Raw genomic sequence first — 26,309 nt, 5'->3', positions numbered from 1 at the left:
CCAGTTTAGTTTAAATCTGTTCCTAATCAACCCGAGCTACATTGAAGTGCAGGAACGCATCCACTCTCACCAACTTAGAAGACGGGTTTAAAACACCACGTTGAAAATTAGACCATTGCAAATTTTCTCTTCCAAGGGCAGGAGTCCAAGTCAAGGCTAGTAAATCAGAGAGGAGATGGGACAAGTCTTGGTTCAGACACAGAGGCAGGAATTTGGAGTCGGTCTTAAGACAACTGGCACCAACCTCAGTACTACTGCCCTAAATACCTGGTCTTTGGATCTCATTAGGCCAGGTTAATTGCTATGACACTAAGATGTGGGGGGATGTGGGTGCACTAGAAGGGTGCAATAGGCTACAAGCTGACCTTGACAGGTTGCAACGGTGGGCGGATGAGAATAGGATGGGGTTTAACACTGATAAGTGCAAGGTGTTGCACATGGGGAGGAAGAACCGGCACCACACTTACAGGTTGGGGAACTCTCCTCTTGCCAGCACGGAGACGGAAAAGGATCTTGGAGTCGTCATTGACTCCACGATGAACATGGGCCGGCAGTGTGGGGAGGCAGTCAAGAAGGCCAATCGTACCCTGTCATGCATCCACAGATGCATCTCGAGCAGGTCCAGGGAGGTGATCCTCCCCCTCTATGCGGCACTGGTCAGGCCGCAGCTGGAGTACTGCGTCCAGTTCTGGGCGCCACACTTCAAGAGGGACGTGGACAATATGGAAAGAGTTCAGAGGAGGGCCACTCGTATGATCAGGGGTCAGCAGGGCAGGCCTTATGAGGATAGGCTACGGGACCTGAACCTGTTTAGCCTCCACAAGAGAAGGCTAAGGGGGGACCTTGTGGCCTGCTACAAACTGGTCAGGGGGGATCAGCAGGTATTGGGGGAGTCCCTGTTCCCCCGTGCGCTGCCAGGAGTGACCAGGAATAACGGTCACAAACTGGCGGAGGGTAAGTTTAGATTAGATATTAGGAGGCGCTACTTCACAGTCAGGGTGGCTAGGGCCTGGAACCAGCTTCCAGGGGAAGTGGTGCAGGCTTCTAGCCTGGGGATTTTTAAAAGGAAGTTAGATGAGCACCTTGCCGGGGTCATCTGACCCCGGTGCTCTTTCCTGCTAAGGCAGGGGGTCGGACTAGATGATCTACCTAGGTCCCTTCCGACTCTAGCTACTATGAAACTATACGGATCAGGTTGGACTCCAGTCTTGACAAGGATGAGCTTGGTTCAACACTCAAGAAGCTTGAGTTAGTGGCAGACATTTTCTAGATTTGCGGTTAATCAGAACATAATCACCTACCGCATCCAACATCTGTAGCAGTCCACACACAACCTGATCTGGATAACAAGTGGACTAACGCGGATGGGAAATTTAAACAAACGTTTTATTTCTTAATAGAGCTGAAGAGCTGACGCTGGAGTGATGCTGTGCTCTTCCATGCGTGACTTCTAGCCGTTATTTAAAACAAACTGTTTGTATGTGAAGGCCTAGAGTCTTGTGTGCTTAATTTTACATAATGGGAGAGTCTCAGTACATAGTTAAACAGTCATAAGTCTTTACAGCTTAGTGCCTAAAGGTACAGGGAAAAAAAATGCTGACGTCAATACATCAGGTATCCAGGTTGTAGCTGTATTGGACTAGAGGCAACAGGAAACAGGACTCATGGTAGAGTTGATATCTTTTATTAGACCACGTAGATTTTTGGAAAAAAAAAACCCCTTTAATAAGTCAGTATATGACATGTCTTAGCCCCGGCCATGTGTTCATCTACTGTTAATTTACTGAGGGGTTTTTTTCCTCCTCCCATGTTGAGCTGTGGCAAGTATTGGTTTGGAAAGAGAAGCATTTCATTTATCTTTAACAAGTGGAACATTTACCAAGGCAGGTTAGCTTTAGCACCACTGATACTAGGTCTGTTTATATAACTGCTTTGTGTTTTAACAACGAATACCTTTATTTTCTGAATGGAAGCTTAAATACCACAGCTTTTTGGTTGTAAACCTTCGGGCCACATCCTTAGCCTGTGACTTGATGACTTACAGCAGCTGAGGATTTGGTCCCTTTTACCCTTTGTTTCCAGGTTAACAAAAACAGCTGTACAGGAAAGCTGGTAAGGAGTCCCTTAATGATTGAGCGATCTCCTAAACCTTTCATCCTTGATCGCATGGAAAGCCACGAGCAAAGAGATGAGAATGAAGGACTAGAAGCAAAAATATTTGCTCAGGCACACCAGGCAGTCCCATGCAAGAGAATGAAAAGGGGTGGTTAGGAACCAAGACTATTGATTCTGCTCCTCTTGCAATTTTCTACTTATTTTTCACTACTTATTATGTAAAGAGGGATAAGGATTGGGAGCGCTCTATTAATGGGCTCATTTAAGGAGACTTACATTGAGTGTGATGTCAATATGTAACTATGTTTTTGAGAGGAAGACATTGTTTCCCTGGAGATTTACGTGACAGCTATTTAAAGCATCCATTTTCAAACAGGAAACTGAAATGAGCACAAGAAAATAAAAGCCACAGATAGACGTGATGTATAGGGTTAGACTTCCTCCTTGAATTTAAGCCGTTTAGATGCACCCTATGTAATCCAATGATCCTCAGCTCTCGAGCACTCTATATTAATATATATATGATCAGATTTAAAGACATCATAGATGCATTAGAAGCTGATGACAATACTGGGTGTCTCATCATGCATGTTGTAGTGCAAGGTAGCATGTGTTGTTCTGGTGTCTTTTCTTGGACCATCTAAGTATCAATAGGCAAGCTTCGAGGGAAAATGCTCTTCTTCAGGGCTGGGAAAGAAGCAGAGACAGCCTCAGCTAAATGCCAAATGAAGCAATAGCACTCCAACCCCATCATGCAGGTTAATGATTAATATAGCTCAAAGTACTGCTTTTTTATTTATTTTTTTCTTCTGCAGTGTCTAGTCCTTCCCAGCTGGTCCTATTGAAGCTACATAGGAGAGAGCCTAGCTGGCCAACATGTTTCCTTCTCTCCCTATTAAAAGTTGTCGGGGGGGGCACTTACCACCCTGCAGTTTGAAAGAGGCACTGGTACATTTGTGTTCCTCTTTTCATTTCAAAAGGCAGATTTCTATAGTCTTCAGGCCTGCATGCCAATGCTTACAGAACGAGCTGATGAGTGCTGCACTCCAAAAGGGTTTGCGCAGTGGGACCCGTTGACAAATAGACTGAAACCTTATTAGGCTTCCCCTTCCCCTGACGGTGGGCTTTAAACTAGGCTCGTCGGGGGAAGGGGAAGATGAGGGAGGAAGAAGCTTTGGACTGCTAAACCAAGCAGCACCCACAAGAACAGCCCAGCCTTGACTAACGAGCAGAACATATACTCAAGTAAGCAACAGGGGCCAGGGCAATGGTAAGATTAGGGGGACAGTGCACAGATCTTCAGGAGGCCTCAAATGCCTCTACACAAATGCTCATAGTATGGGAAACAAGCAGGAGGAACTTCCCCTCCTGCTAGCTGACACCAACCCAGACACAGTGGGGCTCACTGAAACATGGTGGTACCCAACGCATGACTGGGTGGTGAATATCGAGGGCTACAGGCTGTACAGGAGGGACAGGACAGGGAGGAAAGGCGGGGGTGTGGCGCTCTACATTGAGGAGGAATACACATCCTCACCAGGTAGCACAGAGTCAGAGGAGGGGCACACGGAAGTGCTCTGGGTCCAAATACAAGGCAGTCGAGGGGAAAGAGACTTAACGGTGGGGTCTACTACAGACCACCCGACCAGGGGGAAGAGCTAGACCAGGAATTCTTAAGTCAGCTCATGGGGGCAGTTAGGTCAAAGGACGTGGTTGTCGTGGGGGACCTGAACTTTCCAGACATCTGTTGGGAGGAGCAGTCAGCCAGGTCTGACCGCTCACGTAGGTCCCTAGCCCGAATGCAGGACCTGCATCTAACCCAGGAGGTGCACAGCCCCACCAGGGGAGACGCCTTGTTGGACCTGGCGCTGGCCACGGGTGATGACCTGGTGAGGGGGCTGCGGGTGCTCGACCACCTGGTCGACAGCGATCATCGCCCGCTGGGATTCACCATCCAGCGCAAGGTGGCAAAGGCCTGCAGCAAGGCAGCGGCCCTAGATTTCAGGAGGGCGGACTTCAGTGCGCTAAGGAGAATAGTTGGGGATGCACTGAGGTCCCGGAGGGGAGGGGAGCCGGGTGTCCAAGAAGAGCGGTCGCTCCTTAAGGAGACAATCCTCCAAGCCCAAAGGGAGGTAATCCCAACACGGGTCACAGGGGGCAGGAGGGCACACCAGCCCCCATGGCTCACCAAAAGCATCCGGGAACGTCTCCTAGCTAAAAGGGAGGCTTACACCCAATGGCAGGGAGGGGCCATCTCCAGGGAGGACTATACTGTGGTTGCTCGGGGCTGCAGGGGGGTCAGGGAGGCCGAGGCGGAGATGGGACTGGGACTAGCTTCCCGGATCAAGGACAACAAGAAGTCCTTTTTTAAATACAGGGGGGCAAAAAGAAGGTACCGGGTAACGTGGGGCCTCTGCAAGACACGCTAGGAAATTTGGTCGTCACACCAGATGACAAAGCTAACCTATTTAACGACTTCTTTGCCTCCATTTACCTGAGCAGGGACCAGATCAGCCCCCACACCAGGCCCCCCTCAGGCCCCAGGGGAGGCGCACCCAGGCCCAGGGTCAGGGAGGATCTAGTCAGGGAACGTCTGGCGGGACTGGATGTGTTTAAATCAGCGGGTCCGGACGATCTCCACCCCCGAGTGCTGAGGGAACTAGCTGCGGTCATTGCGGGACCCCCGGCACGGCTGTACGAGCACTCGTGGGGCTCTGGTGTGGGGCCAGAGGACTGGAAGAGGGCCAACGTGGTTCCCATCTCTGAACAGGGAGGAAGGAGGACCTGGGGAACAACAGACCAGTTAGCCTTACCTCGATGCTGGGCAAGCTTTTTGAGAGAATTATCCTGGCGCATGTCCGCGAGGCACCAGCAGGGGAGATCATGCTCAGGGGCAACCAACATGGGTTCATTAGCGGCAGGTCCTGTCAGACCAGCCTGGTGGCCTTCTACGACCAGGTCACCAAATCCTTAGATGCAGGGGCAGCAGTGGACATCGTCTTCCTAGATTTCCGGAAAGCCTTCGACACTGTCTCTCACCCCGTTCTCATTAAGAAACTGGGGGGCTGTGGTGTCGACACCCACACAGTCAGATGTGTCGCCAACTGGTGGAGCGCCGCCCCCAGAGAGCGGTGGTGGATGGGTCATTTTCGGCCTGGAGGGACGTGGGCAGTGGTGTCCCGCAGGGCTCGGTCCTCGGGCCCGCACTGTTCAACATCTTCATCAGTGACTTGGATGAGGGGGTAAAAAACACTAGTTCAAATTTGCTGGTGACACTAAGATGTGGGGGGATGTGGGCACGCCAGAAGGGAGGAATAGGCTGCAGTCGGACCTAGACAGGTTACAGGGGTGGGTGGACGAAAATAGGATGGGATTCAACACCGACAAGTACAAGGTGCTGCACGTGGGGAGGAAGAACCAGCACCATACCTACAGGCTGGGGAACTCCCTTCTCGTCAGTGCAGAGGCAGAAAAGGATCTTGGAGTCATCACTGATGCCAAGATGAACACGGGCCGGCAGTGTGGGGACGCGGTCAGGAAGGCCAACCGCACCCTGTCCTGCATCCACAGATGCATCTCGAGCAGGTGCAGGGAGGTGATCCTCCCCCTCTATGCGGCACTGGTCAGGCCGCAGCTGGAGTACTGCGTCCAGGTCTGGGCGCCACACTTCAGGAGGGATGTGGACAACATGGAGAGGGTCCAGAGGAGGCCACTCGCATGGTCAGGGGGCAGCAGGGCAGGCCCTACGAGAAGAGGCCACAGGACCTGAGCCTGTTCACCCTCCTCAAGAGAAGGCTGAGTGGGGATCTAGTGGCCATTTACAAACTCATCAGGGGGGACCAGCAGGCATTGGGGGAGTCCCTGTTGCCCCGAGCACTCCCAGGAACGACCAGGAATAGCGGTCACAAGCTGGCAGAGGGGAGATTCAGATTAGACATCAGGAGGCGACTTCACGGTCAGGGCGGCTCGGATCTGGGACCAGCTTCCAAGCGAAGTGGCGCTGGCTCCTGCCCTGGGGGTCTTTAAGAGAAGGCTGAACAATCACTTTGCTGGGGTCGTTTGACCCCAGTACTCTTTCCTGCCGTGGCAGGGGTCGGACGTGACGATCTGCTCAGGTCCCTTCCGACTCAACCACTATGAAACTGTTTTCCTAGAGGGAACCCTTTTACCTTCAGGACATGGAGGCAGCGTGACTATCTGGCGAGTACACTTCTGCTGTTTACACCACTGTCCACGATGGGCCTGATGCGCAGCAATGCCGTGCAGCTCTTGGTGCATACTCCTTTCAAACAAGGACAAATCATCATGTGTTAACAATACATTCATCCCAAACATTTTGTTTGGAAGGAGGAATCTGAGGCAGAGAAAAATTGAAGAAAAATAGGCTTTTTTTTATAGATATGGAAAAGAAATGCTTGGCTGATGGTGTTCGGGTACACCCAAGCCATTCTTTTTATAAGCTATTGGTTAAAAGGTTAATTGGAAAAAAGCAGTTTGCACCACCAAGAACAAAGGGGATAGAACTTTTTTCATTGTTAAGTAACTTCCAAATTGTGGTTTAAATACCTCTGACTTGTGTTTCAGGGGTGCAGGTTGTAGCCGTGTTGGTCTAAGGACATAGGCAGACAAGGTTCTTTGGGTGAATCTGATATCTTTTATTAGACCAACTTAAATAGTTGGGAAACAATTTTTAAGCAAGCTTTCTTAGCCTGACGAAGTGTTTTTGAACCTGAAAGCTTGCTTAAAAAATGTTTTCCAACTATTTAAGTTGATCTAATAAAATATCGGCTTCGCCCAAAGAACCTTGTCTGCCCTCTGACTTATGTTGACTTCCAGTAGCCTTGGATGAGACCCTGTGTGCTCCACCATGACCAATGCACGCTTTGGGTTATCATGGGAGCCTGTTCTATCGGTGAAGGTTTTAAGGAAGAGAAATAATCAACACACTGGCTTTGCACGTATTGTGGTAGGGATCTGCCAGTAACTTCATGGGCAATGATTATTGCTTCCTCTTGCTTTTCAATTCAAAATGAGAACATAGGGTTTTTGTGTGTTTTGGTGGGGTTTTTTTTTTTTAAAGGAAAAGAGGTGGCATTATGGTAGAGAATAAACCTTGTGGTGTGCAAACTACATCATATCCGAACTGCAGACCGTTTTAATTCTCAGGCAGTAGAGCTACAAGTCAGATTTGTTTGGCGCACACAGCTTAGGTTATGCACGGAGAACCAGGAACGGTGGAACTGGAGCAGGGAAGAAGGACGGTGTTGCATTTTTCAGACTGCTAGCCAGGATAAACCAGAAGCAGCAATCAATAATAGTAGAGAGGAATCTATGAACTGGATCGTAAAACATCATCCAGTATTTCATAGCTGTGTTAGACAAAAATTGCTTTCCTGTGTAAGTCCTTGATTAAAGTGAGGGCAGGGGACACAAGGTCAGCAGGGACTACACCTTTTAATTTTATACATCAGCAATATCCTTACACATGCACTGAAGATCTATTACGCGCTACGATATTAAACCCTTCCCTTGCTTTGCATTTCCAGCACACTGTAAATAATGCTCAAGCACTTAGGTGAGAGTGGTGAGCGGATGTTATTTTTCCCTTATCCAGAGATGAAGAAACAGACATACAACTTGATTTTGAGTTGTAGTGTGTACCGTGGTCTTACATGGCATCACAGGGGCAGGATTGGGTCCATATAGCAGCTTGGTCAGAGTCAGTGGCTTAGCCAGCGATAGGATACAAGAGCTCCTGGTTCTCAGGATCAAATTCAGTAACCAATACCCATCATCACAGTACCAAAAAGTGTTAGATAATAGAAAGTTAAAGTAATTGAAGCCTACAGACAGAGAACAAATTCTAATACAGTGAGCTGGGAGTTCACATTCTTTCTCAATTAGGGTATTTAATTTAGTAATATGCAAGTATGACTTGTCTCCAAGTAGCCATCAAACCTTGCCTTAACAAATTATCTGTTTCATCTGGACATAGTTGGAAATTTGAATCACCCACTGTCACTTAATTTCTCCCTAGTGAAGCAGGCAAGGGTCAGCTTCTCATAGTCGCATGCTGATTTGGAAGTAGGACTTCACTCTCCACAGAATAGCCTGAGTTCTGCAGGGCAATTGCTGGAGTAATACGCATGGCTGAACAAGGCAAAATCTGGCGGTGTGTCACAAGTGTCACGTTAGGGAAAGTTTTTGCTATGAAATGTATCATTGTAGATAGTGGATAATATGACTTCATAAGAAGCGCCATCCTGAGTCAGATCAACAGTTTATCCAGTTGGAGCATCCTGTCTCCAACAGCGGCAGAAGTGGATGCCACATGGGGAGAGCATCCAACCGGATATTTCTACAGTGATCTATCCCCTATTCAGCAAGCTCCCTGGCACCTGCCATTTATTGGGTTAGAGATGCCAGAGGAAACATCTCCAAAAGCCATTAATAAATCTGTCATCCATGAATTTATCTAGTTCCTTTTTGAATCTGGCCATGCTATCCGCCTCCACCACACCCTGCGGCCATGAATTCCACAAGTTAACTACACAGTGCATAAAAAAGTAATGAAAAAGCTTCACAACTCAGTATTTCCTGTTGAATTGAACATAGTATTGCATTAGCTTTACAGACAGCAGGAAATGTATGTTATTTTCCATTCCAAAAGTGTTTGTTAGTGCACTAGCAAAATAATCTGAGTTCTGAGTTTCTATCAGAAGAGAAAACAAAGATATCAGGAATGGGTCTATTATGTGCTGGCTTGATCCAGGGACATTTGTGACCTCACTGGCAGAAGAGCCTTTAACAACAACCACAAAAAAAAAATCTTCTAAAATAGCTGCTCCTCCACCTGTCTGTCTGCCATGAAGCTGTCATATCTGTGCAAGCATATAAGAAATTATCTTCCAAGAAATAAAAAAAAAAATCCTTTCACAGGAAAGGAAAATTTCATTTCTATATATTCCAGATTCTAAACATTTCATTCTGTACATTCCAGTAATAATAGATTATTATTGCTTAGTGCCCTGATCCTACAAACATTTGTGGATGTGCTTAACTGGAAGCAAGTAATGAGTCATTCTTATGCATGTGCATAAGCAGTTGCGACATCAGGCCTCTCCCCTTTTAGAAATTATTGAGAATCGTTTTCTTTTCCTTACAACACTGCATCACCATCACATCTCAGCCCTCACCATTTGCAAGTTTAGGCTCTGCTACCTTAAGGGACTTAAAGGCGGTATATCCGTCGCTGGACTATTCAAGGAAATCTCCAGCCCCATTTGCCATCAAGACTATCATTGTTCCACTTTGATTTGTTTCCGGCACAGACAGCTTCGTTAGCAGGTTTTACCATTGATCCCACCAGCCCCATTTGTAGCAGCTATAGCTGAAGTGGAGAAATTATTGTCCATTGGCTAGCTATCAGAGTGGTTCAAAGCAAAGATCTGCAGTTTTCTTTCTGCCACATTTTTCATCCTGTTTCAATAGCGTGCGACTCTTTAGGACACGCACATTGGTCTGCACACAAGGGAAAGGCAAGTAAAATACATCTTCACTTTCTGTACTACAAAACTACTGTGTCAGGGAACTAGCCTCAATGCCCCGGCTTAAGTAAAACATAGGGCAGTCTTGCTTAGATACATTTTCTGGGGTTTTTTTTCTCAATTGTATTAAACCTGTGGTTTTTGATAACACCATTAAGTTCCATTTATACGTGCAATTGGGACTCGTAGTAGAGATGTTATCTTTTATTAGACCAACAAGATTTTTGCAAGAACTTTTCTTTAATTTCAAGCTTGCAAAATCCCAGACTTTTTAGCTGTGCTCAGTATGCATGGCTGTTCTATAGAGAAGATCAAAATCTAAAGTAACATGGACAGAGCAACCTTTATGATTATGTTCCTTAGTGAGCAAAATTGCTGCGAAGTTGGAGAACATTTTTTTCCCTGCATTTTAAGTCTTGGAAAGGCTCAAAAATTGCAATGAGATTTGGAACGTGGAAACTGGAGGAAGAGACCTATATTTATTCCTTGTCATTGGGGGTGGGGAGGGGAAAAGGTAGTTTCAGATCAAAATTCGTAGCTTAGTTTGCTGGGCTCTGATCTCCTTGGAGCGTAGTGGTAGGGACTTATTTTCAAATTAATTGTAATATGCAAACATATTGCTTGTACATGATAGGGATTTATGGTAATTGGAATACTGAAGGGAAAAAGAAATCTTTTAGACAAAAAAACCTTTTAGCCAAGTTAATGAGCACCTGTGAACTTCTGGATGCTTGCCTGAGAGAGTATGCTTCTACCGCAGTGGGATTTGGGTTTATTTCTTATTATTACTATTTAGAATCAAATTGTGAACCTCTTACAAATGGTGATCAGATACTTGCACATATCCATGGGGCTGCTGATGTGAGTAATTTCTCAACAATGAGAATAAAGGGCTCCCAATCTGGCTGCATTTTATGATTTATTAGTACTTGGTGGAATTTATTGGTGGTGTTTCAAATTGTGAAATCAAAAGTAAAATGAGTTTGTTTTCAGAATGAGGAGGAGATACCGGACCATATGTTATGCCAATAAGGCTCCCTGATACGGTGTTAATGCACTTTCCCCAAGGCCTCAAGACATTTTACAGCTTTTTAAGCAGCCGTTTCTGCAATGATGCCTAACTTCTGCAGGACAGATAGTTACATTCATTGGGAGGATATGAAATGACCAGGAAAGGAAAAAGAATCATACTCAAGAAGCTATTGAATTAGGAGATTTTAACACCAGAACAGTTAACACACTGATGAGAAATAAACCAACTGGAGCAATATATAATAACCACAAAAAAAGGAAGTCTTATTTTTATGATATTGGAAACATAAACACTTCACATTTGAAGTTATTTTATTATATGTTTAAGAGATGCAAGTTCTTAAAATATTCCTCACACTGGCTAATGATAACAGCCCTATTACCAATTGTCAATGGTCTTTAGATCAGGATTTTAACGTGAAGAGCCATGTAGCATTATTTTTTGTTGTGCAGCATGTATAAAAAGGCAACAATAACTACTCTGTTTTGATTTTTAATTTCAACAGCTTTAACTTTTGGTTATGCCCATGCAAACATTTGTTAAATAGTGATTTATTAAATGATACCATGATAAAGATCATTATCCTTTTTATTTAAGCCTATTGTACAGATAGGCAAATTGAGGTGAGAACAGATTAAGCCCAAAGTCAAACATGTCAATAGGTGTCCATGGATTGTAATTTTAGGTCTTCCACTCGAATCTCAACTCCTTTTCCCCTGAAGCAGGGATTTTTCTTGCACAGGGTATGTGTGGTTATTGTAACAGGATTAATTAATTGAATGCTTTTTGTATGTTTTTTCGTTCTCGTGTCTTTTTTCGGGCGTTTTACGTTCTGAACCTGCGCACAGTGCACTCCCATGGACTTTACTAGGAGGTGGATCAGGTTCAGAAACTCCCATCCTGCAAGGTGCTGAACTTCTTCCACTTCCATTGCTGTCCAAGAAAAGTGGGGGCTCTCAGTACCTTGCAGGAGCAGACCATTTATACGGGATGCAGCTATTATGTTGCATAGGGATCAGATGTTCACAGGGACAGCAGAAAGCATCTTTCCATGGGAAAGTATTTTCTAAGCCAGGTTTTCTAAGGAAGGTGAATCTTGAGGCGAAAGTTATTAAGTGAGATGTTTTGATTAAACTGTTCAACATAATGGCAAGCCTGCAGTGTATTAACATTATCCTCTTCCTCTTGTTCTATTTCTTTTTGTGATGAAGGGATCATCTAGAGGCCGCAGGTCATACATGCATTCTTAAAGATGCTTTTCGTTATGAAGGCCCATCTGAAATAGCAAATTTAATCTCTGCAGAGAAGTATGAAGCAGCCCTGGCCATTCATCTTTATAAAGGAGGCAGACTTCTGCAAGGTAATCCTCTTTCAATTTAGCAGTAAAAATAACCCTTAAAAGAAAGAGATTGAAAAGAGAAAGATGAATACAAATAGCTGGAAGTGGAAAATGTGTATAAACCCATATATAATGTAGTTATTCTGTTTATCCATTTCAGCAAATGTTAATAATAAACATTGACAGTGTTTCTCTTCAGGGGATTTGAGCCAAAGAAGAGAAAACTAACTAAATGTACTTCTAAAGCCTACAACATGTTTTATAATTAAGTACTTTTACTCTATTAAGATAAGAGCATTACATTAACATTAAGATATTTTCAACAAATATGCTCTTTCAGGGGAAGATAATAGCTTGGCTAAGTATAGCAGAGGTCAGAGAGAAGAAAGAAGAGAGGCTAATTTGATTTTCTGGGAAAAAATGAATCATGTTTTCTAGATGTGAATAACTTGGCATTGTCAGTCATGCCAGCGAAACTGCCGGATAACTGCATGTTATCTGACAAATAATAAAATCTTCTCTTGTAACTGGTCAAGTAGAACAAAGTTGAGTCTGCCTTTAATGACATATTAACAAGTCTGGCTTCTGAAATTAAGATGCCCTCACCTGCTGAAATCTCAAGGACAGTCATTTTCAAATTCTCATTCGTGTTATCCAGGTCCATGCATTTACACAAAAACACTTTTGTGTAAATGTGTAATTGTACGCTTTATTAGACCAACTCAGATTGTTGGAAAAAATTCTTCTTTGCAAGCTTTCAGGTACAGTTTCCCTCTGTCAGGCAGAGGAAGCGTCTGCAGATGGCCTGTGCTCTTCCTGGAGTTGGTCCAATAAAAGATAGCGGATTTACCCAAAGAACCGTCCGTGTCTGCCTGTGTCCTTAGACTAACACAGCTACAGCCAACACCCCTCATTATACATTTGGCACTTTCATCAGGTTAGAAAATGAATTGCATCACATTAGTTTTCAGGCTTCAAAAGTCTCTCTACTTTCTAATGTTAGTACATTTTCAGAAAGCCTGAGGTATTGCTGCTTCTAGGCGTTTGTACTGTTTATGGCAAAGGTGCCCAGATTCAGACTGGGTACTGTAGAATACAACTGCAAAATAGTCATAATTCTGTAAAATGAATTCTGTTTTGTGATTTGCATTACTGCAATACAGAAATGTTGATTATATGACAAGAGCCAGAATAGTAACAGCAAAGGCTGATGAAAGGTGTTGAGACTGTCTCTCCAATTGTTGTACACAGAAATGAGCATAGGGTTAGATGCTCCAGCTCCATGGGGCTTGTTGTTTGGCCCAGTTCCCTTACTGTACTGAATGCAATGGCAGCAGAGTTCAGCTAATGCTAAGCACTTTAGAAAATCCCATCCTAAAATCCCAAGTGGCCTGAAAACCTTGATTCTTGAATAACTTAGAAAGTCTTCTTTATTAATCTAAATAGACCATGGTCACACTGTTCCTAAGAACTTCTGCAATATCAGACAGCCTTATACTAAAAAGAAATACATGGAAAGCTGCAAGATGAAATGCAGTAATATGATTACTAGAATGATCAAACTGACAAATCTAGAAGAGATTAGTCTGTTTTAAGGGGAAAAAAAGAGGATTTGAAGGAGATGCAGTAATTGGTTTTTAGAAATGTATGATTAAAATCACATCTATTCCTATATACTTTATATTAATAGAAACATGTAATGACTGGAACATTTCTAAGTACAGCATCATATGTAAATATGACCCTATCTACATGAGAGCGGGTTTCAGTATCAGCTCTGTAATACATTAAAGAACAACTGATTGTATTTCTATTTTGTCTTTCTACCCAAGTGCTCCAAAAGCACGATAAACATACGTAATACTTCTATCATCCAAGAAAAGCCGGTATCTCTGGGGAAAAAATGGGGCAGGGATTTTGAATACCATCTTCACCTGAAACTACAGAGGAAGTTTGGATAGGAAGAAGGGCAATGCTTAAATTGGATTTTAGTCTGGATACCATTCATAATGCCAACTTCTGGGAAAAACGTCATTGATTCTTGAGTAGCCATGAGTATTCAAGGTCAGTTCTGTCTCCTCCAAAACACGGCACCGGTACCAACAGCAGCAGCAGCAGGTTTTCCCCTAATGCCATCTTTATTATTGGTCCAAAGTTCAGAGAGAAGAGTGCCACATGCTGAATTGTTAACATCACTTCCACCCAAAAGTAAAGGAGAGAAACAAAGCACATTTCCATTCCTTTGCAAGTCATCTTTAGAGCATATTGAGTGAAATACTAGTTATCCTCTACAGGGCAGCACTTCAGACACATGAAAGATCTTTATATGAACAGGAAAGATCTTTACCCCGAAGTGCCAACAAACTACAGCTCCAAAATCAAGTCAATATATAGCTGATAAAGTCTCCTCTATCCTAACATCACAGTTCTTTATAAAGCCCACAAAATCAGCTTCCTTGATGACAGCTCTGTTAGCTGGATCCCTTTTTTCCAGTGTTACTGGAGACCTGGGGTTTTTTTTGTTTGTTTGGGGTTTTTTTTACAGAAGTACAATCTCGCTTATCTGCAAGGTTCCTTGGGTAGATGCGATATCTTTTATCAGACCAAGTAAATGAGATCATCTCACTTATCTGGAATGTGGAAGCAGGTATGTTGTTAATTAGGAGGCATCAGCTTGTTATTTGTTAGCTTAACGAGGTGTTAAACTGACCACTTAATTGTGTTTAGTGCTGTTGCAATGTTTAAAGAATCAAGGATAAATGCTCATTGTCTGCTAGACTAATCATTGTCTTGATTAGTTTAAGGGAAAACCTTTTTCCTGGATCTGGCTCCAAACAAACAGATCCTATTAGAATGAAATCTTTTTTTTTTTCTCTCTATTGCTTTTTTCTGTAGCTTAGGCTATACATAAAAGCTTGTGCTATCAGTGTAACAAGGCTGGTATGGAGGCACTATGTAAGTCTGCATGGGTTTTCAGTTTACCCCAATGCAGTGCATCTACCCCAGGCTTTTGTACCCAGACAACTAGTGTAACAAGAATAAGTATCTAGGCTCCTGCAAAGCTAGTGAACTGCTTTCCACTATTACAGCACCACTGCCCTGCAGGATTTGTGAAGCGTCTTTCCTATGCTTGGGAGCATCTGTTTTTGGTAATTTGTAAACACAAAGCACTTGCGCTGTTGCATCGCATTAGAAAGAATGGTTGGTTCAGTGATGCTTCAGGGTTTGCAACTGCCTGCCTGAGGGGCGGGCAATTATTTTGGGCGGAGGGCCGCTTACTGAGTTTTGGGAAGCTATCGAGGGCCACATGACAGGCAGCCCAGGGGCAGATAAATATTAATTTTCTAAATATTTTAGGGCCCCACAGGCCAGATAGAATGGCTTGGCAGGCTGCATCTGGCCCACAGGCTGCATTTTGCCCACCCCTAGCCTATCCTTTAGGGATGTAGGTTGTAGCTGTGTTGATCTAAGGACGTAGGCAGACAAGGTTCTTTGGGTAAATCTGATATCTTTTATTAGACCAACTCAAATACTTGGAAAAGTTCTTCTTAGCAAGCTTTTGGGCACAAACACCCTTTCGTCAGGGTAAGGAAACGTACGCAGATGGTCTGTGCTCTTCCTGGATGGAGAGGTAGAGCAGCCAGAGGCCTGATGAAGAGTGTTTGTGCCCAAAAGCTTGCTGAGATTTTTTTTTCCAACTATCTGTATTGGTCCAATAAAAGATATCAGATTTACCCAAAGACTCTTGTCTGCCTGTGTCCTCTAGGGAGACACTGTAGCACAGCGGTTCCCAGCCTTTTGCACTTTACATCCCACCAGCCATTGGTTCCACCATGCTAAATGATGAGTGGGGGGAGTTCCCCTGCAGACGGTCAATGAGCAAACGCAGAAGTGCCAGCAGCACATGGCAAGAGAAGTGCTGGCAATGAACTCGGAAACGCCCACCACCACTTCCCCACATCTCACCTACACTCATCCTGCCAGTGGGACATGTCCCACCAGCTGAGAAACACTGCTGTCGCAGACTTCCGGTTCTGCCTTACTTGGACTAATGACCATTTCTTAGATGTTGCAGTACAACCAATACTTGTAGGACACTGGGAGGGTTGCTCAATATGGAAACTGTTCCAATCGCTGTTCTATTGCAAAGCTCCTGGGTAAGAGGCGATATTTTTTTTATTAGACCAACTAAATAGTAGCAAAAAAACTCCTTTCATTGCAAGCCTTCAGGCACATACACCCTTCTTCAGGCTGGAGAGAATTCAACGATTGTAAAAGTCTTCCTAAGTAGAAAGAAACTTCATTTTGCACAGAGGAGGTAGAGGGTGAGAGTTTATTCCCTGGGTATCTTAGAGTCCTTTTGTGAGCATGTTGCTCTGTTATGTGCAAATTAGGCTGGCTTGGAGGTGTTCGATATCAGAGTCAGACGGGAAGGTGAAAAACCCTACTTTCTAGGGTAGCAACGAGGTTTACTTTTCCGGTATTCCATGCTGAAATATGGGATTTTCCATGTTTCAGAGATCTATGCTGTAGCCATGTTGGTCCCAAAAAAAGAGATATGCAAAGCTCTGTATTGTTGCAACACATTTTAATTTGAGTGTGCTCGGGGCTTAAGAAAACCTGATAGATAATACACTAGCATGCATGATTTTTCAGTGCGACATCCATGACAATTCAAGATTATCCAGGTATCACTTTCAAAGAAGTGACACTTTCAAAGCACAAGACTAGAAGTATAGCTTGGATTGGTGGTAGACTGTCAAAGACACAACATCTCTTTGTCACCGATGCTGTTCGGTACTAGTTTCTTTTGAGTACTTAACTTATTGGATAACATTTAGAGAGCCGCCTGGTCTCATGTATTTTTATTTTTCAGGTTGTAGCATCCCATTTGGAATCATCTTTGGTGGGACTGACATAAATGAAGATATCAAACATGAAGAGAAACACCGGGTGATGGGGGCAGTGCTAGAAGAAGCTAGGTAACAATAAATGTGAGATTTATGGTGGAAGATTATTACCATAATTACTCGAATATAAGACGGCCCTGAATATATGATGACCTCCCAATAATTAGATTCTCTATATGGAAATGTATAAATTTGTATAGTATAAGTATTGGAGGGTTGTCTTAATTCCCTTTCCCTGCTGCTATAGCAGGAGAAGCAGTGGTTGGGGGAGAGGGGTCAGGTGGCCCCCTTGCCTTCTGCCTGCTTCCCCTTGCAGCCTTCCTGCCCCCCCCGCCACCTGTACCCCCTCCAGTCTCTGCTTCCCCACCCCACATTACTGTCAGATGGTGCTCGGGCTGCTCCCTCCTCGAGCACAGCAGGCAGAAGCTCAGCCTTTACCCGGCCATGTAGCCGTGTCAGTACTGCTGACCAGCTGGGCACAGGGAAGGATTTTCCATGTGCACCATACCCAGATAGAGACCCCAACCCGAGCCTTTTCCCCATGTTGCTTCGGGGGGGTGTGGGAGAACCTAATCTTATATTTGATATCTTTATATAAACAAATGATAACAGTAAAAGTTTGATGAGAGTTCAGTGGTATGAGAGGGGACGTTATGGAAAAGAGACTTCTACTCATTCCCTTCATTTTCATGCTTTAATTGCCACTGTGCAAAAGCCTTACCCAAGGTCACTCAAGGATATGGTGGAAGCTTTGTGGATTGAAGCCTGGTTTCCTAGGGTGGGATTTTCAGAGGCCTTTGTTAGGAAGTCCAATCCCATTAAAAGTTAATGGAATTTATGGTTCTAATTTACTACTCCAGTGCACTGCCTGCTAAAACACAGCCGTTCCTTAAAACAATAGATGCATGCATGCGAAGAGGAAGGGGGTATTCTAGCGGTGGTAGAAGGAAGCAATAAGAAGAACAACAAGCATGTTTAATTTGTGGTCTCACATAGCCCCTGCCACAAAACGAAACATTTTTAAAGCTCTTTTCCACTTTACTTTTAGCTTCCCCTCTATGTATATCTGATGTAGTCAAATATATACAAACATTCTGTAATACAAATAGCACCCGTCCTATCAGCTTTGCTTCCCAACTGTTAGTATTCATAGAAAATTTACAACTAAAAAAGCATTTGCGTTTGGAGCGGTGCATTATAGATTTAAACTTGTTCACACATCTTGGTGAGAATTTTTTGAGTTACTCTTGGGAATTTGGAAATGATTTTTTGTTTTTGTTTTTTGTTTTTTAATAGCTGTTAACATTTTGCTTATTATAGCTGTATCATTAAAGCAGTCCAGACCCTGTGAGAAGATGTAGACAGTTCCTACAAATAGTCAGTGGATTGAGGCTTGTTTGTTTGTTTTTGCAGATAAAGATAACGCAGGTGCCATAATTATAAAATTAGCTGAGATAGCTCAAGCACTAATGCTGTATTATGACATGCATTTAAAATAAAGAGAGTTTTTAATAACCTAGTTTAACCATATTTAACATCTCTGTACACTGACAGGGAGAGACTCTTTTCCTTGGGGTTTGATTCAAAATCCATTGACCTTGATGGGCTTTCAGTCCAGCCATCAGTGGGTCAATAGGTTGTTTTTTCTCATTGGAAATCAGAACCCTTCAAAGGTGTCATCAATTTGTTTGTAATTTTAAATACAAAATTAACAGATGGTTTAACTTCTATGGAGGGGCCCCTTCTACCATCTTTACTCATATCAAGTAGTGCCTAACTCTAGGAGGCACCCAACTTACTTGCTGGTAAATAAATAGGGACCTATATAACTCATGGCCAGATGAAGCCATTTTTGTGGCTTGTGTTGAAGGACTGATTTTTGGGCATTTTCTAGTGGCTCTGCCCCTCACCACTGATTGGCAGAGAGGTTCTGCCATTGCTGAAGACAGTAAGTCTCAAGCACGTGAGAGTGGCTGCAAGGATTGCAGTGTTGTCTGAGTATCACGGTAAGGATGGAGAGATGATGAAACAGCATATTATTTGCCCCTGGGTTTTCTTTTTGGGTTGATTTCATGGGAAATCATGGCCAGTGGAATATTTCCCAGCACTTGTGGATACTGCCAGTTTTCGCGGTTTCTCCAAACACCATGAAACTACAACTTAAGTAAGTCCCAATAAATAAAGCAGGACTTCAGCAGAATGATCCATAGAGGAAGGTACTAAGGAGGATGCATAAAGGTTGTTGAGTAGTGGATCTACCCACTTGAAAGTCATGGCAGGACTGGGGCTCTGGGTTCAAAATCTACAAGATACTCAAGCTTGGTTTTGAAATTTAAGTGCCTGAGCAGCTCCAGAAAAGCCAGTGGAACTGCTGATTTGCTTATGGTCAGGAATATCTATAAAAACATGGCTGAGCTGAGGCTTAGCCCCCTATTCAGGGAAGTATCTCTATTCACAATAGCACTTACGCATATTCTTAAGTCTGAGCTGTCCGGTCACTCATGTATTTTCATTGAAGGTACATCTGAATAGGAGACTGAAGGTATGATTGCTACATGGGGCAGTATGCTTGTGCTAGCTTTAATCTTATAGCAGGTGTAATCATAATGGTGAAACGCAGGCTTAGCCACATGCTGGCAACCAGAATGTGCATCCCGGGTCCCTGGCCAGCTTGTGCTTTGCTTCCAGCATCTTCAGAGCTGTTGTTATCTGTGCCAGCTAGATTAAAGCTAGCCCAAGGAAGCCTGCTCAGGAGATGATCACACCTTCAATTTGCTGTGGAAACATACTCTTAAGTATTATCACTAATGCCTTGATTCAGGACAGCATTCAAGCATGTGCTTCAATAGTTAAAGTTAAGATGCAGTTTAAATGCTGCCCTGGTAGGGGCCTTAGAGATTTATTTCTGTTGGTAAGCAAATAGGTAGAATATCAGATACCACATAGAAACCCTCCAGGTACATAACTGGAAGAGAAGAAAAGAGAAATGGGGGCCTGGCAATTTAAAAAAATAAATAAATCATTTTGAGTGTTAAACTGAAGTAAACTGAAAATATTTACATTTGAATAAGGCTGCTTTTTCCCCACCCCTTTGAAGGCTCTCCACGGTGGCTCGTGGTTTTGTAGTTAGGATGTACATCATCTTTGAAACTTGCAGAATTTGACTTATGCAGAAACGATGGCTGATCAGCAGGGAACCTGGTTTTCTCTGATTTAAAAAAATCCCCAATTTTTGGCTTAAAAAGGTAACCCCAAGTCCACATTTTTGAGAGATTAAAATGAAACACCCCCCCATATATAGATGTATATGTAGGTGGTGTTTCATTTTAATAATGGAAAAATGTGGATTTTAGGTTACTTTTTTTAAACCAAAAATTGGGGATTTTTTTTTATCAGAGAAAACCAGGATCCCCACTGATCAAGGATTTGGTGCAATAATTAACATACGAACTTTAATTGTGTTTTATTAGCTTGGATTTTGTCTGGTGCTTCAAATATTATTACTGGGTGTTTTTCACAGTTTGCAATATTTTCTCTGATATAGAGTAACTTACTTTTTTAGATGCACCATTGAATGGATCCCCCCTGCAGTATTATCACTAGTATTATTCATTGCCTAGTTATTAAAACAAACACTGATTTTTTTTTTTCTTTATTGATTGCTGAAAGTTTCATGAATTGTAGATTACATGACCGGCACAGTATGCCACTAGATTCTGTAAAACAAAGTATTGAATTGTGTCTAGCTTTATAACGAGTGTTTCATTTTTAATCAAATTCCTCTAAGTGGTGGTTGTGCTCCTTGAATTTGATAATACTTTGTGGACTTTGGAGCAACAACTTTTTCTGCTTGTTAATGTGAACTATTGAAAATATAATGGCAAAAACTGGAAAGGGAGTATATGCAACTGGAGCAAACAAGCATTTGCAAAGGCTTTAATGGCTTTAAAGCTGTCAAGCTTTATATATGGAAGGCATTGTTATACTGCGTGATAAATACAGTTGCACAATTGCATGGAAAGAGGGTTAATTACTATGAAAAGAAGTGTATTCAAACATTTACATGACAGCCAGTGAGCAGTCGTGACTTTGCACCAACAGATTATAACCTTAGCAGCTCATGATGGAAGAGCATCACTGTAGCTGTACGTTTTTCATTGCGTTTTGCCTCTAGGCTTTGAGAGAGAGCTCCTGTACATGTGTGTGGAGCCTGCTCCGACCCACTGGAAATCTAGCACGTCGGAGCAGACTCGATTAATCGAGTCTGCTGAAGCACGGAAATCGGCGCAGTCCGGCAGCTTTCCGCGTCACGTGCATCAGCGTCGCCGCGCATCTCCATGGAATAAAACATGTTCGACGAGCGTTAGTTCGAAGTGCCCCGCTACCATTTTTTTCAGCGCGGGGATGTGCGGCGGCCCTGATACATACGACGCTCAGGCCCTTTTAATTAGCGCGACTCTCTAATTAAAGCGCCCAGCGCCATGTCCCACACCATGTGTATAAATGCCCTGAGAAACTACAGGGAGGCAAGGTGTGAGAGCCTCAGGAAGATCAGTATAGGTTTTGCTATGCCACTGTTACAAAATACAAACACCATCACAAATTAAATGTAGAAGAACGGTTATCACACATTTTTATCCCTGGCATGGGAAAAATATACGTGTCCCTTGTTGAACTGAGGCCTGTCCCCCTGAGTCAGGAGAGACTCTTTATTCATGGCAGCACTTGTGCACCTATTTAAGTCTTACTGGGACAAAATCACTAAGGCATTATCACTAAGAACCACAGTGGATCAATTACTAAAGCATTATCACTAAAGCCCCATTTAAGGACAGCAGTCAAGGCTCATGGCTAAATCTCATCGGGATTTAAAGTTACCTTAAAGTTAAGCACATTCTTAATAGCTGCTCGGTGCTGTGTGCAGTCTGTCCTTATAAAGATCACTGCCTGGGACACACAGTCTAGACGTATTCAATATTTTGGTCCCACTAATTGTAATTAGACCTTCATATACTAAGTATCCTTGAAAAAACAAGCCGGGTCAAAACACAGACAACCAGAATCAGAAATGCTTGTGGGAGTGTAAGCCTTAAACATTCTGCGCCACGGTTTTTCTAGCTGTACAATGAAAATAATATTACTTGCCTGCCCTAAAGAGGTTGGAAAGCTCTGATTAGTTGATGTTCATACCATTCTTTGAAGATAGAAAGCACTGTGTAAAGCCCATAACCTTAGGTTAAAGAAGCGTAGAAATGTACAGATGAAAGGAAGCTCAATGGTCACTTCTTCTAGCCGCTGCACTTAAGTCAGGATCAAGTATACCCAGACCATCCAAGATAAATGATGTCTATTGTCTAATCCTTTCTTTTAAATCTCCAGCCTCCTTAGGCAGCCAGATCCACTTCTTAGCTATCCTTGCTGTTGGAAGATATTTTGGGGTTTTTTTTTGTAACCTAACCTAATCTCTCCTGCTGCAAATTGAGCCAATTATCTCGTATCCTACCTTTCCTGGACAAGGCGAATAAAATGTTACTGTCGTCTTTATAATAACCTTTCACACATTTGAAAACTTATTACATGCTTCTGTCATCTTCTCTCTTCTTTTTTAGACTAAACAAACCCAGCCCTTTCCACCTTTCATCATAGATTGACTTTTTTAAATCCCTTCTATTGGTTGCCGTCTTTTGGACTTCCTTCAATTTATCTATGTCTGTCTTAAACCATAGTGCCCAAAACTGGATGCTGTACTCCAGCTGCCGTGTCTCTGATCCTGAATTAAATGGGATAATAGCTTCTCTTGCCTTATGTGTGGCACCCCTCTTACTACATCCAGAATGAGATTTGCCTTTTTTGCAACAGCATCACTTTGACAACTCATATTCCGTTTGTGATCTGTAATAACCCCGAGAGCCTCCTCTGTAATACTGCTGCCTAAGCAGGTTATTCCTCATTTTGTATTTGTGCACTTGATTTTTCTTTCCTAAGTATAGCACTTTGCACTTGTCTGGTTTTTTTTATATATATAAAAGAATTTTATCTTACTGATTTCAGACCATTTCTCCAATTTACCATGATCATCCCCATCCTCCAAAGCGCTTGCAGCCATTACAGCATGTAATCTGCAGGTTTTATAAGTATACTTTCCGTATGTCTTTCATGACATACTGTAAAGTCCTGGAACCAAACCTGAGCCTTGTGGAAGACAACTTGATATCTCCTCCCAGTCTGACAGTGTACTTTTGATAACTGTTCTGAGTATGGTTTCCTCACCAGTAATGTACCCACGTTGCAGTATGTTTTCCAGGTTTGCTTATGAGAACAGCATATGGTGGCAAGTCAAACACTTTAGCAAAGCCAAGATAGATCCTCATTTACTGCTTCTCTTTCAGTTACCTTGTCAAAGAAAGTAATTTGAATAGTTTAACACGGCTTATTCTTGACAGATCCATGTTCGCTGGCTTTTATTATTCTCTAGATCCTTAATTGATGATTATTGACAGTAATTTGTTCCACTATCTCTCCCAGTCTCAAGGCAAGGTTCACTGGCCTAGAATTCCCCGAGTCCTCTTTTTCAAGATAAGTACCGCTTGACCTGCTGGCACCTCTTGATTTAGTCATATTGGTCTTGTACTGTACTTTCTATCCGTAGCGGGACACTTCACTTCTTTGCCTTTCACATCTTCTCTCTTAGAAACTGCCAGCTCTTCTGAATTGGTTTCCCTTCAGATTTCTTCCCCTGTTCCCTCAATGCGTTGAAGTCTGAAGGCCATTGTTATTGTTTTAATGCTCTCATTTCTTCCCTACGTAGATTCACAAACTGTTATCCCAGGATAACTTTCATCATGAGGATGATTCCCATCTCGAGATGCTTAACCCATTCCTGCTTGTTACTCAGAATCACTTCGTAATTCACTGGTCCCCTAGTTATCTCTTTCACCTCCTGAAGGAAGGGGGAAAAAAAATCCCCAATGTATTTAACTTGGAATATGTCAGGCACGGCACGTTCTGCTGTATTACATCTTCAGTCGATACCTGCGTGCTGATAGTCATCCTTTACTTTGGATGTTTCCATAAATTGATGTAAAAAAAAAAGCCTCAATCTATTACTGTAGTATCTGACTGTCTCATAATCGGTATTTATCCTCATGAACCTCAGTGAATTAGAAAAGTTCTGTTGTCCCCATTTTTCACAGACAGGGAATTGAAGCACAGGCCTAGATCCTTGCAGGTATTCAGGCGCCTAATGTCTATTTACTCAAATAAATATCCTTGGGAGTCTGTACTTAAATGACTTGACAGAGGTCACGCAGGTAGTATGTGGCAGAGCAGAAAATAGAATCCAGGTTTCCCCGAGTCCCAGCCTAGCATCCTTACCCATCTTTTCCCCTAAAATTGGTATATACTGCAACTAAATACATTAATTTATTATTCTCATATACACACATTCAGTGCACACAACCTTTTGATCCCACAGGTATAAATACATTTCTCATCCAATGTCTGTTAAACAAACAACAAATAGGCACGAGAGTTTGAAACGAAAAGAAGACAGTGGGGAAAAGGAAGCTGAGGATGATTGGGTGTTCATTGGTGTTAAACTCGAAGCAGAGAGAAGTATGGGTAGCAGGAGAGTAAACTATCAGTAGCTGACCTCAGATTCCTCCTTATCCAGCTTTCTGATTGCAAGAAAATAATACCAAAATTCAAGACTTCAAGGTAGAAGTAAAAGAGCAACAGACCATTGGAGCCAGCTATGCTAATCTGGATAAACTGCAGGGGACATTTTTGGGAGTTAGGCTTTTGCTGAATGCAAGAAATCCTCACTTTAACTCTACTGGAGTTTTCAGTTGCTTGCAAATCCAGCTAAAGCCTAGAGAGATAATTAGCAACACCTTCTTGGTAGAACAAATACCCCCTTCCCGTATTTCCATTTTACCATAGCTTTTGTCAGCCTCCAGTCCCTACTCTCATATATTTTTGTTCTGAAACACTCCTTTATTGTTATGCTTAAAGGCTTTAAGCGGATGATTGCAGCCATCTTTTTGTCCTCTTAACTAGGTTTGCGGTGGCTTTCACAGAGAAAATGAAGGAATTGGCAGAAAGAGAGTGGGTATGTTTATATGGTGATTATCCTAAAATGTTATCCTATCAATGAGGCATTAGCCTAAAATGTTATTCTGAGCACTGCTTGGGAATTGTAATAATCTTTGCATTTCTTTTTTTTTAAAGGAAGTATATGTATGTACTTTGACAGGTCAGATGCATCTGACATTTAAGAGAGTGCTGCTCTGTAGCATTTAAAACAAAATGTTCTTGTTTTAACCGAGTCTTGCCTAATACCATAGAGCCCCTCTATACGGGCAGGTAAACGGGCAATGGGATCCAGGGAGTGAACCACATAATCGCGCCTCCTGCTATGCTACAGGTACGTGGCTGGAAGGGAGATTGTGGGATCCTGGGCTCCTGCTACGTTGCCAAGAAGCGAGCTCCCGTGGCTAGAGGGGGCTCCTGGGGTGGGGCATGACGGCTACTGTCCGCTGCAGTGCTTTCACCCACCCCTAAGGCTGGGACATCGTGGCAGGTGTGATCTCCCTCAGACCCAGGGCACATGGGCCCCTTGGCTACCAGGACCCAGACCCTGCATCCACAGCCCTGGGACTCTGGGTCCCTCTGCTGCACATCTGCCAGGCTGAGAGTCCCCTCAGTTGCAGGACTCCCAGCCCTGGCTGCGCATTGTGCAGCATTGTCAGTTGACAGGGCTTCCAGCTGCGGGGGAGACCTTGCTTGCTACACATGTGAACTGGAGCCCAAAAGCAACCAGCTGTAAAGTCAGCACACATTTTCGAGGTCTAACTATAGTTGGCTGGAGCTTTTTATTGTGCGATAGGTATTTTGCACATGTGGCTGATCTCCAAGTTCATTGCATGATACCTGTAATGTATGCCTGTAATGGAGGGGACCATACGCACATAATTTTTCCTTTTACATATATTAACAAGCTCCTTCATGTAGCCAGAATTTTACTGAGCAGCTTTACTTGAAACAACAAAAATTGTAAAATAATTTGTAAATGATTCAGCCAGATCTCCAGCTAGCTAGTGTTGCTTTGGCAGCACTGAGAAGGGCATAACCTTGAGGGTGAATTGCAGAGGTAAAATGAAAGTTATGGTAAGACCACCAAATCCATGATGCACCCCTTCTCTCACCCCTATTTATAATACGAGGAGTACATTGCACGTAAATACGTAATAATTTTGAAAAGCCGGATGTAGGCATCAGAAAAACAAAATGCTTTTTATTTTTATCCCAAATGTTACTGCTGGCCAACTACTGAATAAAATTATTCGAATAACACATTCAACAAA

General features: G+C 43.2%; 1 protein-coding gene across 1 annotated transcript in view; it reads left to right on the top strand.

Moving 5' to 3' along the window:
* Nucleotides 1-26,309, top strand: part of GLT1D1 (glycosyltransferase 1 domain containing 1) — an 89,772-nt gene that overhangs the window by 1,822 nt on the left and 61,641 nt on the right. The window contains exons 2-4 of the mRNA XM_090062448.1: nucleotides 11,907-12,055; nucleotides 16,911-17,016; nucleotides 25,003-25,054. Coding sequence (XP_089918574.1) covers nucleotides 11,907-12,055; nucleotides 16,911-17,016; nucleotides 25,003-25,054 — 307 coding nt within the window. The remainder of the gene's footprint in view (nucleotides 1-11,906; nucleotides 12,056-16,910; nucleotides 17,017-25,002; nucleotides 25,055-26,309) is intronic.

This window comes from Crocodylus siamensis, chromosome 9 (genome assembly GCF_052110815.1).
Source record: "Crocodylus siamensis isolate JL-2025a chromosome 9, ASM5211081v1, whole genome shotgun sequence".
Taxonomy (NCBI): domain Eukaryota; kingdom Metazoa; phylum Chordata; order Crocodylia; family Crocodylidae; genus Crocodylus; species Crocodylus siamensis.
This window is presented reverse-complemented; position numbering and strand designations above follow the sequence as displayed.